At 40.8% G+C, this 18,302-nt stretch overlaps 1 protein-coding gene across 1 annotated transcript; it reads right to left on the minus strand.

Annotated features, from left to right (window-relative positions):
* Positions 1–396: 396 nt before the first annotated feature.
* LOC124284465 (actin-1-like) lies at positions 397–15,136 on the minus strand. Its single transcript, XM_046720548.1, has 12 exons — positions 15,061–15,136; positions 14,396–14,565; positions 13,876–14,115; positions 13,214–13,352; positions 12,971–13,078; positions 12,312–12,503; positions 12,032–12,094; positions 3,267–3,380; positions 3,024–3,131; positions 2,689–2,880; positions 1,872–1,991; positions 397–977 (listed from the first exon to the last, which is right to left on the minus strand). The coding sequence occupies exons 2-12, from the start codon at positions 14,525–14,527 to the stop codon at positions 775–777; spliced, it is 1,611 nt and encodes a 536-aa protein (XP_046576504.1). The 5' UTR covers positions 14,528–14,565; positions 15,061–15,136; the 3' UTR covers positions 397–774.
* Positions 15,137–18,302: the final 3,166 nt, after the last annotated feature.

The following is an 18,302-nucleotide window of genomic DNA, read 5'->3' on the forward strand; positions in this document are numbered from 1 at the left end:
CTAAAAAAAGAATTGAGATATAAAAAGGCAAAAGGACAAAACAAATCCGACTGAAACATTTATTCAAGTCACAAAACCTATAAACATTGTTGATAGATGAGTGATATGTACAGGTGATTCATAACATGTGATATGTATATATATGTATATGTGATATGTTGTACAGATGGATCGATAAATATAATTATGGTATATGCAGATTATATACATCAGTGCCCTTTCATAATTATGTAAGGTATGGCGCCTTTTATACGGCATAGTAATGTTTATAGTCTGTTTGAAGTGAAAATGTACCGACAAGTTTCACTTTCAACAAAAAAGTAACTTACAAAAAGTGAAATTGTAATACAAACCAATAATAACGATTTGAAACTATGATCGTTTGTTAAACAACTTTTATCCTACGTTGAATAAAATTGTGAAATTTAAATGTTCAATTGTCAAGGTAAAATTATGAGGATTCGCAATCTTAATTTCACTTTATGTGATTTACTTTTTTGTTTAAAGTGAAACTCATCGATACGTTTCCACTGCAAATAGACTATAGGGTTCATTATAGTGCACGATGTTCTCTACCAACAGAACAAACATGTAATCCAATCCACCAATATCGCAGTCCGAGAATTTCGAGTCCGAATAAACACTTATGTATGTAGTATTCTCTGTTGACTCGTGGTTTAAGATTTCATTTGCAACGTGAATTGCAATGTGCTTATGCTGTGAAAATGCCTCCCGTTTAAGTTCCATTGCCAACTGCCTGTCACAACGTGGCGCTCAGAAACACTTCCTGTGAACAAGGACAGGTCCACGTTCATCATACTCCTCCTTGGATATCCACAACTGTTTAAAGGTTGAAAGCGAGGCCAAGATGGAGCCTCCGATCCACACCGAGTCCTTCCGCTCAGGTGGAGAAATAACCTTGACCTTGATTGCAGACGGTATGGCACACAGTTCCTTTACCATTCGTTCTGGCAGACCTGTGGAGATGGAATATGGACGTTGTCATTTGCACAAAATCTGACACTCATAAACAAGAACAATATACAGTAAGAAGATGTGAAATACATTTACTGATACTGATCGGTAATGGGGTTAAAGAATGTTCAGGCGATTCCTGCCTGCAAAGAAGCATGCTGGTCAGCAGTCAATTTCTAAAGACAATTGTACAAACATGTGTCCAGTCAGTGATGACATGTCACTATGAATGTTTAACTTTATGTACAACGCTGTGAGATTGCTGATTCGATTGATGCATGCCATCTGATTTGAACGATGGGCATGATGTCAACCACTGGATTGTGTGCTCAAGGTCAAGTAATGAACAGACCGCCGACATATAGCTAGAACATTGCGTTAACAAACAAACTAAGTCAAGAACAAGGGACATGCAGTGCCAAGAGAGTGAATAAACAGAAAATAACACAGTCAATAACCATGGCTAATCCTAGACACGGCTATTGCCTTGGCAGCTACAGCTGCAGGGGCGGATACAGCTTTTTGAGAAAGGAGGGGTGCAAAGTTCAGAAAGGGGAAGGGTGTGTGTGTGTGTGTACACAGTTTTCATGAGAGTTTCAATGGTCATTTCATAAACTTTCAGAAAAAAGGGATGGGGTGGGGGGGGTTGCGCCCCTGTTACAACACCAACACCCCCCTCCTCCACCCGCCTATGAGCTGTCAGTCACTGGATTGTCTGGTTTAGATTCAATTACGAACAGACCACCGTCATGTTGAACAACAAACAACAACCGAACAACAAGGGTCAAAGAAAGAGCAAGGAGCACATTACATATGGGGTAAAAATAGCGAAGGCGTGAAAATGAGACATTTATGAAACCATGGCTGATGTCTTGGCAGCTGGAGCAACAGCTCACCTGGATACATTGTTGACCCCCCTGACAGAATCACGTTGTTGTACAGATCATCCCAGATGTCAATGTCACAGTTTTCCACCGAGCTTTTGACCATCTCGTGGACGCCTGAACTCTCCATACCTGGAGAGAGAAAGGATGTACGAGTGAAGGGGTTGTAATCATATATTACAGTTCATTATATATCATGGTTCAACATCAAGTCTACATGTAGCAGGGGGCGGAGTCATCCCACAGATGACATCCTCACCTTGTTAGCGTGCTGTCGCGGTTAACATCTTTGGTCATGTGGACAAGGCGTCCGACTGCGGATCAGAAGGTCCGTGGTCCAAATCCCAGCACGCTTCTCGGACATTTTTTTACCTCTACATACATATGCATCAGTGAGTGAGTTTTTTTTTACGTCGCACTCAGCAATATTCCAGCTATATGGCGGCGGTCTGTAAATAATCGAGTCTTGACCAGACAATCCAGTGATGAACAGCATGAGTATCTATCTACGCAATTGGGATACGATGACATGTGTCAACCAAGTCAGCCACCCTGACCACCCGAACCCGTTAGTCGCCCCTTACGATAAGCATGGGTTACTGACGATCAATTCTAACCCGGATTTTTCACGGGTCACACATATGTATCATGTAGTGAACACAATCAGCATTACCACTGGTAATGTCCTTCAACACTTTACAATATCGATCATCGCCTGAATTCATAAGGGTTCTATCACTATGTATTTTTATTGATAAAATACAAGATTACAACAGTTTCATAAGATTTGAATTATCCGTTATTTTAGAAAGTGTCCTGTAACACTTACCCATAAAGCTCGGCTGGAACAGACACTCCGGAGCTCGGAACCTCTCATTGCCGATAGTTATCACAGACCCGTCCGGCAACTCGTATCCTTTCTCAATGGCGCTGGACTGTGCATTTGACACCATCTCTGACTCGAAGTTCTGAGCAACATAGCAGAGCTTCTCCTTGATGTCTCGCACTATCTCGATCTCAGCTGCAACCACGACATTTCAATTTATATGGTGTTCAGTAAAACCTGTCGTAGATATCAGTATATGAAATGGGAACTTGATGAGTGGAATGTGGGTAATACTCAGACAAGTGTGGACTGTTTCGAGATGAAGAGCGACCACTCACAAGGTGTAGTAAAGTTGTATCCTCTCTCGTGTAGAATCCTGTTGAGGTAGGAGGTCAGGTGACGACCAGCCAGGTCCATTCTCTGAACAGCGTGGGGCAGGGCGTAGCCTGAGATGATCAGAAATCAGGTTATACAATAAGTATCGTGTCACTGACAGAAGAACGTGTTATGTGGAACTTCAAACCTTGAGAATATGAAATAACACTTTGAAGTCTATTTTGAAATACACGGTTTTGTCTCACCTTCATATATGGGCACGACGTGCGAGACGCCATCTCCCGAGTCGAGGACGACGCCAGTGGTTCTCCCCGAGGCGTACAGCGACAACACCGCCTGGATGCTGACATAGAAGGCGGGAGTGTTGAATGTCTCAAACATGATCTGTAGTGAGGAAACAAGCATGAGTTACACAATCGAGATATCACTTAGTAATGGGGGCGCTGGGGTAGCCCAGTGGTTAAAGCGTTCGCTCGCCACGCTGAAGACCCGGGTTTGATTCCTTCACAATGTGTGAAGCCCATTTCTGGTGTTCCTTGTGATATTGCTGCAATATTGCTAAAAGCGGCGTAAAACCTTACTTACTTAATGTGAAAACATGGTTCTATATCTGATATACCTACATTTATCTTACCTTCATGTAAAATACTTTGGTCAATGACGCTTTATCAAGTTTCAGTGTCACCCCTCCCAGGAGGGTGACAATTGGAAAAAAATATTACCCCTGCCACGGTAACCGCCAAACTCTCCACCGAGAAGCTGTATCGCTAACAATCGTATGACGTAATAATATGACGCATGCAGTGCCCGGAGTTCGAAAACCGTTCCATTAGCTGTTTTTGAGTTCACTATGTACAGATTTATTTCACCGACTTTCACTGCTTTATTTAAACTATTTTATACATTGAATCGTTTGCACACTCAACTTAAACATAATTAAGCATTGTTATAGCAGTTTAAACTTGTCAGAATATGTTTCACTGATTTTTAATATACAGTCGAGAGGCAGACGCCATTTTGTTTACATGTCATATAGTCGGTAGCAATCTTCAAAATAAAATAAAATGATATTTTGTACATATAACATGGCTGTATAATAAATACGTTGTATGCTTCTCCCTCGGAAAATGCGATCTGATGTACGCCTTTTTGTAGCAGTGTCATCCCTCGACAGAAGCATACATCTTATAGTATATGATTATTTCTTCCTTAAAACGGGATACGTCGACAACATTGTGTTACAAGTAGCCATTTTCACGATCCTGAAATGCCGTGAATGTTGAATATTCCAGCTGCATCGAGGAGTACTGTGAAAACTCCGGTCACTGCAGACCCGTGATTGACATCATGAACACCATTTCATGCAGTCGGTGAAAGAAATGTCTTGTAACTACACGAACTGCATTTATAAGAAGATTTAATCTTAGGGTACTGGGGTCCATTCTGCCTCGACATCACCAGGTGTTTGTGGGCGTAACTCGGAAGGGTGTGCGGTGTTGTTGTTTGGTAGAGGTAAACCCTTGAATCTCAATAATGGTAACTGTATTTACCTGTTTGATGCCAGTGTACACCACTGTATATGATGCATCTGACGCATATGGTTGAAACAATGCCTCCCCCTTGTGAAGTCTTTGATGTTTAGTAACCAATGTCGTCAGAGGCGACTAACGGGATCGGGTGGTGAGGCTCGCTGACTTGGTTGACACATGTCATCGTACCCCAACTGTGTAGATCGATGCTAATGCTGTTGATCACTGGATTGTCTGGTCCAGACTCGATTATTAACAGACCGCTACCATATAGCTGGAATTGCTGAGTGCGGCGTAAAACTAAGCTCACTCACTCACCCACATTCATCTTAACGTGGCCCCTACCTGCACCATCTTCTCTCTGTTAGACTTGGGGTTGAGTGGTGCCTCCGTCAGAAGAACTGGGTGCTCCTCTGTTTTCACTCTCAGCTCGTTGTAGAAGGTATGCATCCACACACGTTCCATGTCGTCCCAGTTGTTGATGATGCCGTTCTCTACGGGATATTTCAGATTGAGGGTATCTCTCTTACTCAGTGCCTCGTCCCCTATGTAGCAGTCCTTGGATCCCATGGGGGGCATGCAGACCTGTAGGAGGGATCTCCGTGGATGAGGAACATCGCGCGGTAATTTTAAACTCAAACGTCCTGAAGAATGATGACAACTCAACTTCTAAAATGCTCATCAAAGAAGTCAAACGTCGTGACTAAGACTATGTACGTCAATCGCAAATAATAAACAATGAAATAATAAGTGATTTCAGGGAATGAGGCTCCCATTGTGATGTACATTGTTAATATGTACCCAATGACAACATATGGTGATTTTCTCTTAAAAGGTTTGTTGTGAACATACTTATGTATATTTAATAGAACAGTACTCTTTACCTATGGTTTGTTAACTAAGAACACTGACATATAGCTTTTGCATCGGTTCATTGTTTCATCTTAAGTTAGTAGGTTGTTCATCTGTGACATGCCCCCAATACATTTAGCTGAGGCCTCTTTTTGGGTCTCTGCTAACAATACTCTAACCGCAAATGCAATACATTATATCTTATCACTTTATTATTTTAAACGGGGGCGGTGATATAGCCTAGTGGTTAAAGGGTTCGATTCCAGACATGGGTACAATTTGTTAAGCCCATTTCTGGTATCCCCCGCCGTGATATTCCAGCGGCGCAAAATACAACTCACTCACTATTATTCTAAACACACGACCTGGCTGCGAACGTTCAACAATATGGGCGGGGTTAAAGCGTTGGCTCGTCACGCCGAAGACCCGGGTTCGATTCCCCACATGGGTACAATGTTTGAAGCCCATTTCTGGTGTCCCCCGCCGTGATATTGCTGGAATGTTGCTAAAAGCGGCGTCAAACCAAACTCAGTCAATCAGTCAGTCAAAAATATGAATGTGTGTCACTGATGAATTATGTACAGGTTTAAAAAAAATAAAGGATTATTGTCACTTTTGAAGAGTGTGAAACTGCATACCATATCAGTGAATGTTTATACTCAGCATTACGTCAAGCCTAATTATTTTAGAAATATCGATACAAAGAAGCGGGTCACGAAACATGATTTAATTTCAGACCCTGTATCTACTCACGTGGACCTTAGGTCTACCAGCAACTGTTGGAAACACAGCACGTGGGGCCTCATCCCCAGCAAAGCCGGCTTTACACGTCCCGGATCCGTTGTCAATGACAACAGCAGCCTTATCTGCGTCGAACTCAGACATGATGTATTGATGGCTGCACTATATGGCTTGGTGAAACTTCTGAAAAAAAGGGATTGAGTTATTAGCTTACTTACAGTACAGTACAGGTTTTGAAATGACACCTGAATAAATCTTAATATGTTTATGACAGGGGCCGAATCGCAAATAGGAATGAAATATACACACTATTGTCTGCCTATACTCCAGACAATCAAAATCCAAACAAGAACGCTGGCTTGTCTTTAATGTACCACCCGTTGGTCTTCAACAACCCAGACTCGCTGACTTGGTTTACACATGTCATCGTATCCCAATTGCTTAGATCGATGCTCATGCTGTTGATCACTGGATTGTCTGGTCCAGACTAGATTATTTACAGACGGCCGCCATATAACAGGAATATTACTGAGTGTGGCATTAAACAAAAAACAAAACAACCGGGTCAGGATAAACATCGGGTATATGTCCGGGTCAGGATATACTACTGGTATGTCCGGGTCAGGATAAACATCGGGTATGTCCGGGTCAGGATATACTACTGGTATGTCCGGGCCAGGATAAACATCGGGTATGTCCGGGTCAGGATAAACATCGGGGATTTCCGGGTCAGAAGTGACCACCTGTGCATCATACTCGAAACGGGTGGAGTAAATTAGGAGATAGGATGGGCTAAGCTACGGGTTTGGGTGGATTCAAGTAAGGGTTTGGGACTAAACTAGGGGTTCAACCAGACTAAACAAGATGATCGAGTGAATCCTGAGCTATAAATAGATATGATTTGTCCCAGGTAGCAGGACGTTGCACATTACCTGCAGCGCGTGGGTGTGTGAGAGACTTTATCTGTAGGTCAACATGGCCCTGGCCTATATTGGGCACATTACGTCAGTCACTCAAACTGTTACGGAGTTCGCATGTTGAGTGAGCGGGTGACCATGATAACATTGCATCCAAAACATTTATACTGACTGAGTTGGGTTTTACGCCGCTTTTAGCAATATTCCAGCAATATCACGGCCGGGTACACCAGAAATGGGCTTCACACTTTGTGCCCATGTGGGGAATCGAACCTGGGTCTTCGGCGTGACGAGCGAACGCTTTAACCATTAGGCTACCCCACCGCCCCTCGCATGTGGACATGGAATGCTCATCTGTCCCTTGCTATTCTGAGTTCATACATGTATGTTGATTTGTAAATATTTATAGGGGTGGAGACCTGGACTACCTCAAGTATAACCGAACATTCAGGCATACATTTTGAATATAATATGCATTGTAGACTTACATAGCTGAGATTACCTCAAATATTAAAAAAAACCCAGTAATGAACAATTCATTCAGATGACTTACATGTCTTTCTGGATGTTTGAAATGTTATCTGTGTTTCGCACATAGCGGTTGCGAGAATTGATGCTCATGCTTTTGATCACTGGATTGCCTAGTCTAGACTCGATTAGTTACAGGTCACCACCGTATATCTGGAATATTGCGGAGCGCGGCGTTAAACAACAAACAAACAAAACATAACGGTTAAAACGACCCAATTATTCACTTCTTGTATTTGTAAACACGCCCCCAAACACGATACACGCACATATCATACTGTGTGTGGAGACAACTATCATCATTTAATAACGCGTTATAATTACACGTTTCATGTTATCACATTCCAGACATTCCTACTGTGTCGAACTTCATATATCCTATATTATTAGATTAGAATATTATGTGTTAGTTACGGGAAAAGTTCAGCATTATACTCACTGTAACGTTCACACTGGCTGTGACACAATCCCACACAACGCTTTAACCATTAGGCTACCCCACCGCCCCTCGCATGTGGACATGGAATGCTCATCTGTCCCTTGCTATTCTGAGTTCATACATGTATGTTGATTTGTAAATATTTATAGGGGTGGAGACCTGGACTACCTCAAGTATAACCGAACATTCAGGCATACATTTTGAATATAATATGCATTGTAGACTTACATAGCTGAGATTACCTCAAATATTAAAAAAAACCCAGTAATGAACAATTCATTCAGATGACTTACATGTCTTTCTGGATGTTTGAAATGTTATCTGTGTTTCGCACATAGCGGTTGCGAGAATTGATGCTCATGCTTTTGATCACTGGATTGCCTAGTCTAGACTCGATTAGTTACAGGTCACCACCGTATATCTGGAATATTGCGGAGCGCGGCGTTAAACAACAAACAAACAAAACATAACGGTTAAAACGACCCAATTATTCACTTCTTGTATTTGTAAACACGCCCCCAAACACGATACACGCACATATCATACTGTGTGTGGAGACAACTATCATCATTTAATAACGCGTTATAATTACACGTTTCATGTTATCACATTCCAGACATTCCTACTGTGTCGAACTTCATATATCCTATATTATTAGATTAGAATATTATGTGTTAGTTACGGGAAAAGTTCAGCATTATACTCACTGTAACGTTCACACTGGCTGTGACACAATCCCACACAAGTTGCAACTGGCATAGGGAACAGGAAACGATAGGATAGTTGTACCTCGATCCATACAGGGACACTGCAAGTAGCCCGAGACTATTTGTAACCTACCAGGTAAGACAATTCAAACACAACCAAATATTGTCGCCAGAGTACAGGTGTACAACTACAATCGTGACCCTCGTCATGAAAGGCATCCAGGAATGTGCCAGGAAGTGCAAGGTTGATAAAGATTACACGCGGAATATACAGGCCAGTTTGGTTGATATACGGCCCTCATACTGCCTGTATGAAGCGCGTAGCTGATAAGGGTTAACATTAGTAAACAATACTGCATTGCGAAACAACCATATTAGGGTGACAACGAGAGCTACGCTTACAAATGACAGCAACTTCCAAATACGGATGACTTTAGGTACACAAGGTAATTAGTGAAGTGGGGAGAATTTTCTAAAAATCCATTTCTTCACCGATTCAAATTTGAAATAAAAGTAACTCATAACATATAAAACAATATACGGTTGCAAAAATCTAGATGTTTATTTTAAAAATTATTGTCCGAACAGTGATTCGAACCCCTGTGGTATCTGACTCATCACAAAAACAGAGACCATCTAGATATCTTGTCTTACATCACAAACCCAGCATATCGTTCTTGATATGCCCTACTTTGTGAAACTTCATTTACACACGATTAAAAACCAATGCAGTGGGGATATTTCCCTTTGAAGTTGTTGTTTTGAAAACATATCACAAATAGATTCCTTCTTCTGTAACAATTACTTCCATCTAGCAGATCACCTAAACCTGTTCGTGTACGTTTCTTTGTTAATTCTCTGTACTCCTCCCAAGCTTATCTTAGTATTAACGACGCATTAAGTAAGAAGGAGATGCATTTCCTCTTGGTTGTGATTTTCATGGTCACAGCTGAATGTGTTTAGTTGAGTGGTTGAGACATTTTGCAAAACACTGAGTAATAATAAGAATAAAACGATATGTGTTCACTTGTGTTAGTTTCATATTTTTCCACTTTTGAAAAAAGTGTTGTTGATGCAACAAAAAAGCGAATAATGGTTGAATCTTTGCATTAATGAGTCTATCTTTTAGCTTTAAACCAAAATGTTAATGTTGTGGATTAAGCTGTAAAACCCTTGGTGCATATTGCTTCTATCAGTGACGCTTATAACTATAAATAGCAAGTGAAAACTCGTGTTAAGAGTTAAGCCCCTTGAGAAACTCCTCGAACGGGGACATTCTCAAACACACTAACGGCTTGGGTTCCTACAATGCTACGTTAAATTAAGGACTCAAAGCCTTTTTAGGTACTGTGTATAATATACATGAAACACGGATCTGATATTTATGACGACTGTTCGTGCAGTAACAGGACATGGATGGTTGTCCCTAGATGAGATGTGAAGTTCTGAAACATAAAGTAGGATTTGGGAAGTTGGTGGAGTTTTGTCAGACACTTTTTGGCCCATTGATGCCTGCGCTGGTGCTATCAGCAAAAATGTGTTTTGAATGAAGAAGAATCAACGCCAGCAATATGTATGCAGTTTCATAAACTGTCTTGAACGCAATGGAAGTCATCTGTGACGTCAATCAATGCAGACGCGTCACTGGTTATTGTGTCCGCACAAGTACTGACGTCACAGACTAAACACGTCAACAATCAGCTGACATAATAGATAATGGGTGTCGGCAGCGTGAGCAGCGACAGGCGAACGTTTTGCTCGTGATGTGTGCTACAAAAGGCAGTCAAGACTTGGTAGGTGAGTGTTTTTATCCTCTTATGTGAATTCGTTTGCATCTAAAGAACGCCAAGGGAAAAACACCGACATACTTGTGTACATATTGGACGACTGTGTAGATTTGGTAACTGCATCTTCTTTAATCTTTACCCTCAGCAGCTCATTTTTGTAGTAGTGAATGAATGAGTCAGTTACAAACAGTGTACTAGTTAGAACGACAGGTGTTTGCCTGTATCAGAAAACTGCAAAGAAAAGAGATGGTCGATCCATGCAGTGAGTTGGAAAAATATACGACGGTAAAGCGCAGCAGTCACAATAGTAGTTGTTAAATTGAAATTGTAAGTAAGATCAGTAAAATGTTAAAGTTAGTTCACATAAATATGGCATGTTGACATTTTCTTCTCAACCCAAAGAGCAAGGGACGGTGGGGTAGCCTAAAAGTAAGAGCGTTCACTCTTCAAGTCCTGAATTCGATTCCCAACATAGGTACAATGTTTGCTTCTAATGTTAACACTTGGATGTCAGGATATCAAAAAGGCAAAAGGACAAAACAAATCAGACTGAAACATTTATTTAAGTGACATAACCTATAAACATTGTTGATAGATGAGTAATATGTACAGATGAATTCATGTGATATGTACACATGGACTGGTGTATATGTGATATGTTGTACAGATGAATCGATAAATATATGGTATATACAGATGGAATCATGTACATGGATATATACACAATGTTTGATAAAATCAGAGCCCTTTCCGAATCATGTAAAACGTGACGCCTTTTAATAAGGCACAGTAATGATTGAGATCATTAATGATATTGCACGATGTTCTCTACCAACATAACAAATAATACAATCCACCGATAACGCAGTGCGAGAACTTCAAGTCCAAATAACAACTTCTGTGTGTAATATTCTCTGTTAACATGTTGTATGGTTCTAGCGTTCACTTCTGCAACGTGAAGACATTGCTGTTACGGTTGAAATTTCAGACGTTGGGAAGGACACCTCATTCAAATTGAAAGGCTTATAACTTCACCCCTCGTTGTCAACCTTCTGTCATGATATGGCGCTCAGAAACATTTCCTGTGAACAATGCTTGGTCCAGATTCATCATACTCCCTATAGCTTGGAGATCCACTGCTGTTGAAAGGTTGAAAGCGAGGCCAAGATGGAGCCGCCGATCCACACCGAGTACTTCCGCTCAGGTGGAGAAATAACCTTGACCTTGATTGTAGATTTGTACGATGGCGCTCAGTTCCTTCGCCATACGGTCTGCCAGACCTGTAAAATAACAGCGTTATTATTTGCACAAAATGTGACAATCACGAATGAGAACAATTTACAATGCAAAGGGGTGAAATGCTACAGAATCGATTACAGTGCATTTTGTCCATGAATAACCCTGTCTAATCCCAGACACGGCCATTGCCTTGGCAGCTACAGCAAGAGCTCACCTGGATACATTGTTGATCCTCCTGACAGAACCACGTTGCTGTACAGATCCTTCCTGATGTCAATGTCACAGTTCATCACCGAGCTGTTGACCATCTCGTGGATGCCTGTACTCTCCATACCTGGAGGGAGAACACATGGTTGAGAGAAAGTGTTGTGATTATATACTACTGTTTATTATACATCAAGGACCAGCATCAAGTATACATGTTTATCACTGAACGCGATCGGTTATCGCCAGTGTTCATAAAGATTCCATCACTATATATGTCTACTGTAAAACAGAAAATGAAAACATTTCCGTTAGAACTGGATTACCCATCATCCTGTAACACTTACCCGTGAAGCTCGGCTGGAACAGACACTCCGGAGCTCGGAACCTCTCATTGCCGATAGTTATCACAGACCCGTCCGGCAGCTCGTATCCTTTCTCAATGGCGCTGGACTGTGTAGCTGACACCATCTCTGACTCGAAGTCCATGGGAACATAGCAGAGCTTCTCCTTGATGTCTCGCACTATCTCCTTCTCAGCTGCAAACACGACATTTCAACTTGTCACAAACACGATACACGTGCAAAATAAGTGTATGGGAAAGTGTTATTGATGAATATAGCTATAAACATATGGATCTTATACAGTGCAGATTGATCACTATTCCGCGACCGAAACAATTCGGTCATGAAGGCTGACAGAGATGATACAAAACGATGCTTTTGAGATTTACAATTCACACAGAAATTATTACTTTGAAAATAAAATAAATATTGAAATGGCCTTCTGGCTCAATTTCAGCTTATCTAAACCGAAGAATCATACATTACTCAAAAAGAAAAGAGTTGCGCGATTATTAACTGTTAAAAGAGTTGTCCCTAAAGGTTTGCTCAAAGAATAACTGAGTGATTATCACAGTTTGACGAAAACTATCGTAAATGTGAGTCATCATGGTAAGGTAACGTATGGAATATAAAGTAATATGAAGCCATGTGTGACGACTCACATGATGTAGTAAAGTTGTATCCTCTCTCGTGTAGAATCCTGCTAAGGTAGGAGGTCAGGTGACGGCCAGCCAGGTCCATTCTCTGAACAGCGTGGGGCAGGGCGTAGCCTGAGATAATCACAAATTAGGTTATACAATAAGTATCGTGTCACTGACAGAAAACATGTTATGTGGAACTTCAAACCTTGAGAATATGAAATAACACTTTGAAGTCTATTTTGAAATACCCGGATTTGTGCTCACCTTCATATATGGGCACGACGTGCGAGACGCCATCTCCCGAGTCGAGGACGACGCCAGTGGTTCTCCCCGAGGCGTACAGCGACAACACCGCCTGGATGCTCACATAGAAGGCGGGAGTGTTGAATGTCTCAAACATGATCTGTAGTGAGGAAACAAGCATGAGTCACACTAAGATATAATTTAAGGGTACCCCATGTGTAAACATTTCCTATATGCTACAATTCTTCTGTTTTAAAAAGATGTACAATTTCAGCTTGATTGAAACACATCAAACACGTCGCCTCATTTAGTAACATGCAACCATGAACATATTCCCAGTGAATGTTGTTATATGCCGCTGTCAGCAATATTCCAGCTGCATCACGGAGCCTGTTCAAAATCGAGTCCAGTTAAACAAGTGGTTGACATCAAGAACAACTGTCAAAGGACGGTAACTCATGGACAGCCATGTGAATCATTGTCAATACAGGAACTGCATTAGACTGTTCAAATTTTGGAGAATGTATTATTTTGCTGATCGGTAGGAGAAGAAGTGTGCCCTTAAATCTCCACAATGGTAAAAATGTTTACATGTTTGATGCCAGTTTATAATTTGTATAATGTATATGATTTAACAGTGAGACCTCCCCCTTGTCTGGTCATTGTAACAACGTGACCCCTACCTGCACCATCTTCTCTCTGTTAGACTTGGGGTTGAGTGGTGCCTCCGTCAGAAGTACTGGGTGTTCCTCGGGTGCCACTCTCAGCTCGTTGTAGTAGGTGTGGTGCCACACACGTTCCATGTCGTCCCAGTTGTTGACGATGCCGTTCTCAACGGGATATTTCAGACTGAGGATACCTCTCTTACTCTGTGCCTCGTCCCCGATGTAGCAGTCCTTGGTTCCCATCCCGGCCATGTAGACCTGTAGGAGGGATTGAAGTGGATGAGGACCATTTAGTAATAGTAATTCATACCACCTAGCTGCGAACGTTTAACATTCTAAATGAACGTCAGTCACAAATAATGAACTCGTATTACAAAAATATAAATAACTGTTGTACTTATTGCGACTTAACCATCTGTTTTGTTACATTAGCAAATATTCATATTTACTATCACGTCAAACCCTAATCTTGTCGGAGCTAACGATACAAGGATGTAGTGAAACCTTTATTTATTAAATGACGACACTATCTACTCACGTCGTACTTGGGTCTACCAGTGATGGCTGGAAACACAGCACGTGGGGCGTCATCCCCAGCAAAGCCGGCTTTACACATCCCAGATCCGTTGTCAATGACAACAGCAGCAATATCTGTATCGTACTCAGACATGATGTATTGATGGTTGTACTGTTTATCTTGGTGAACTTCTGAAATATAGTGATCGAGTAACTAGCATTATCCTGAGACCGAAACAACAGCAGTTTATTAGAGGACGCGGCATGCATTATTGTCAAGTATACCGTAACCAATATCCTCATAATATGATATCACAAAATGATTTCTAAAGTCTAAAAGTTGAAGGCATGCTATCTGTCGGTATATTATTGTAAATGTTTTTGCGATATCTGAAAACCGGATTAGTATTAAACGTTGAGTTGAATACATTCATTATATACCGATATAATGTGTCAGGTAGTCTCTCATAGCTAACTACATACCATCTGACACTTGAGTGTACCGTTACTGTCAAACACTCGTTTAATTAACGCCAACGAGTGATAAAGCTGGCATATTACACTCACTAACTGACCCAACAAGAGAAATCACATTCGCACGCTGTAAGTGTAGGAGTTTGCTACAATTATTCCGATTCCAATAATCTTAATTTCAGTGTATAACAAATAACGTTACGTTTCACCTACCTGTGGTAACTTGACTGTTTCTAGTTCTCGATGTCTTTGATTCCTCCACTATAAACTGCTGGGTATTTATACACGGGTACTGACCTGTTTCCTGGAATTCTCATATCGATTATTCATGTTTTTCTCCTTGTATGGAAGGAAATCCCCGATAAATATAGAAGTCGCCCAACTTCCAAGAAAACAGGTGAATCCTGATCTATAAATAGATGTGATTAGTCCCAGGTAGCAGGGCGTCGCATATCGCCGACAGTGTGTAGACAGTGAGATACTATATATATAGGTAAATAGGTAAATATCACCCTGACCTATATTGGTCATAACACGTTAGTCACTCAAGATGATGATAGACTTTTGCGTATCGATAGTTGAACTGAATTTTGCAACATCACATGTCAGTGTTTGCATGTTGACATGGAATATTCAGCTAACTCGTGTTGTTTGTTATTAATTCTCTATTTTAATGTGTAAATATTTTCAGGAATCACAATTTGAGCTCCTTGTACAGATCGAGTGCACTGCAATGATAACATAAATTTGAAATATTCTAATTGAATTATGAAATGGAAAATCACAACATTGAAACTCACGTAAATAATTTAAAAAATTTATGAAAGATTCTATCGTATGTATTACATCTGTCTGAGTTTCCTAAATTGTGTTATAAATGTTTTAAAACAACTATTAGTGCTGTTTCGCACACTACCGTAATAAACAACGTCAATGTTCATTTGTCCTATTTGTAAACATAGAAGCCAAACATGATACATGTACATTCAAATGTCAAACTTGATGTGGGGACAAAATTCACCATAAGTGTAAGTGGGCGTTAATATCCTGTGTTTCATTGTTTAAACGCTTTCACGGCTTTCCGGAAACTTTGAATATGAGAATATAGTTATGTAGAAATTTTGACTTGGTAATATGAAAACTCTACTCGGACCGCAATAATGACGCAAATAGCAACTGACACAGTCTGCACATGAACGATATGAGAGTTACTTCCCTTGGTACTGTGGTCCTTGACGACACAGGACACCTTCAAAGAAACCACTGACTATTTGTAATCTGTGACGTAAGCCAGTTACACGTTTTGCCTTCCGATGTCGACAAAGTAGCTCATCATTTTAGAATATATTCAGAAATATGTCAGAAAATCAAGGTTTCAAAAATAAAACGCTGATGATCACGCTAAATAAACGCTACTTTAGTTGATATACGACCCCTCATATTGTTATTGTCCGTATAAGGAGCGTGGCTGCCACTGCTTGATATGGAAGTAAACACGGGGTGTCTCGGCAATCAGTACACCATCGCTAAACATCGCTAGTATGGATGCTAATGAGGGTTAAAGTTGACAGCACTTCCAAATATGGATAGCATTAGCAGTATTTCATCCACATAGACATAGAGCATAACAGTGTATGGACTTGTCACAAACCCATACATACAGCCAGGTTTAGATTTACTATGTGTATATCTTTACTATGTGTATATCTTTACTATGTGTATATCTTTACTATGTGTATATAATCATATACACACTGTAAAGGATAATTGCTTTTATATTTCGCAGGGAGTCTACATACGATTTCATCCTACGTGATTATATATAATGTATATCTTGTCTAGACAAGCAGAGTTCTGGAAATGCGGGAACGTTGTATTTCTTGATCACATGATCACATGCAAGTGTCTATGGAAGAAAATAAGTGTGGGAATATTTCCGTCTGGAAGTTGTGTTGTGTTGAAAACATATCACAGAATAGATTCCTTGTTCTACTGCGATTACTCCATCTAGTAGATCACTTAAAACTGTTAGTGTACGTTTCTCTGTTAATTCTCCGTTCTCCTCCCAAACTACCCGTGAAAGTCCGGGTTAGAATGAACCTTCAGTAACCCATGCTTGTCGTAAGAGGCGACTAACGGGATCGGGTGGTCAGGCTCACTGGCTTGGTTGACACATGTTATCGGTTCCCAGTTACGCAGATCGATGCTTATGCTGTTGATCACTGGATTGTCAGGTCCAGACTCGATTATTTATGGGTGTCCCATCCCCATCCGTTTCAGCAGATAGTCATGAGTAATCCGACTGTGGCCAATACGACATCGTCGTAAAATTACCTCATCACGTCTTGACTGACAGGTATTAGGTAAGGACCACGCATTTCTTCTTTTGTGTGTTAGGGAAGGAATTCGAATTTAGTTCTGAGTGACCCGAAATTTCAAAGCCACAACTGAATGTTTTTGGTTGAGTGGTATCACCTACAAATGTTTTGATCATCATATGTTATATAAATGACATAAATTTCTAAATCACTGAGTAATCTAAAAATAGAACAATATGTGTTCGCTTGTGTTAGATGCAACAAAGGAATAATGGCTAAATCTCGCACCTCTTTGCATCGATGGGTCTTTAGCGCTAAACCGGGGCGGTGGGGTAGCCTAGTGGTTAACGCGTTCGCTCGTCACGCCAAAGGCCCCGTCGTGATATTGCTGGAATATTGCTAAGAGCGAAACTAAACTCACTAGCGCTAAACCAAACTTTAAGGAGAACGCGTTGCAAATATTATTTTCTGCTTTTAAATGACAATGTAATGAATATATGTTTTGAAATAAAACTCATTCCGAGTATGCACTTCTACAATGTTTATTAATGCAAACTTGTTCTCGTCACTATATGGCTGGAATAATGCCGATGTGACGCAAAACCCAATTCAACTCAACTCTATCAGTATTATAGTGCTGTATTAGATAGTGTATCTTGATATTTATCGTGACTATAGTATCTTGTGTAACATGTTTATATCATTGCCCTTTCTGGCGTATATGCACTTCTATACATGATTCTAACATGCTATAAGCTAGATTGTATATATATACTGAAAGAACTTAGTATGCACCCGCTGACATATCTCACGATTGAATGAGCCCCGATATTAACCTTCTAGAGAATATCGGGACATGATTGGTCGTCGTGTGCAACAAGGGATCCTCCTGTACAGAACCTGGCCCAACTGGAAGCTGCTTTTACACGAGGAATGGGCGTAGACTGCCCCTTCATGGGATCTGGAGGCTGACAGCGGGTATGAGGAGAGTGCTGTCTGTCATACAATCACATAGAGGTTACACTCGGTATTGACCTTGAATCGTGTAAGGCATGCAAAAGGACATTTTGAATGTTCACATTCACCAATAAATTCAACATCCAACATTCCAGGGTGCCGTTCCACTAACCCATCTTA

Source organism: Haliotis rubra, unplaced genomic scaffold (assembly GCF_003918875.1).
Source record: "Haliotis rubra isolate DU_JTF1 unplaced genomic scaffold, ASM391887v1 Scf337, whole genome shotgun sequence".
Classification (NCBI taxonomy): Eukaryota; Metazoa; Mollusca; class Gastropoda; order Lepetellida; family Haliotidae; genus Haliotis; species Haliotis rubra.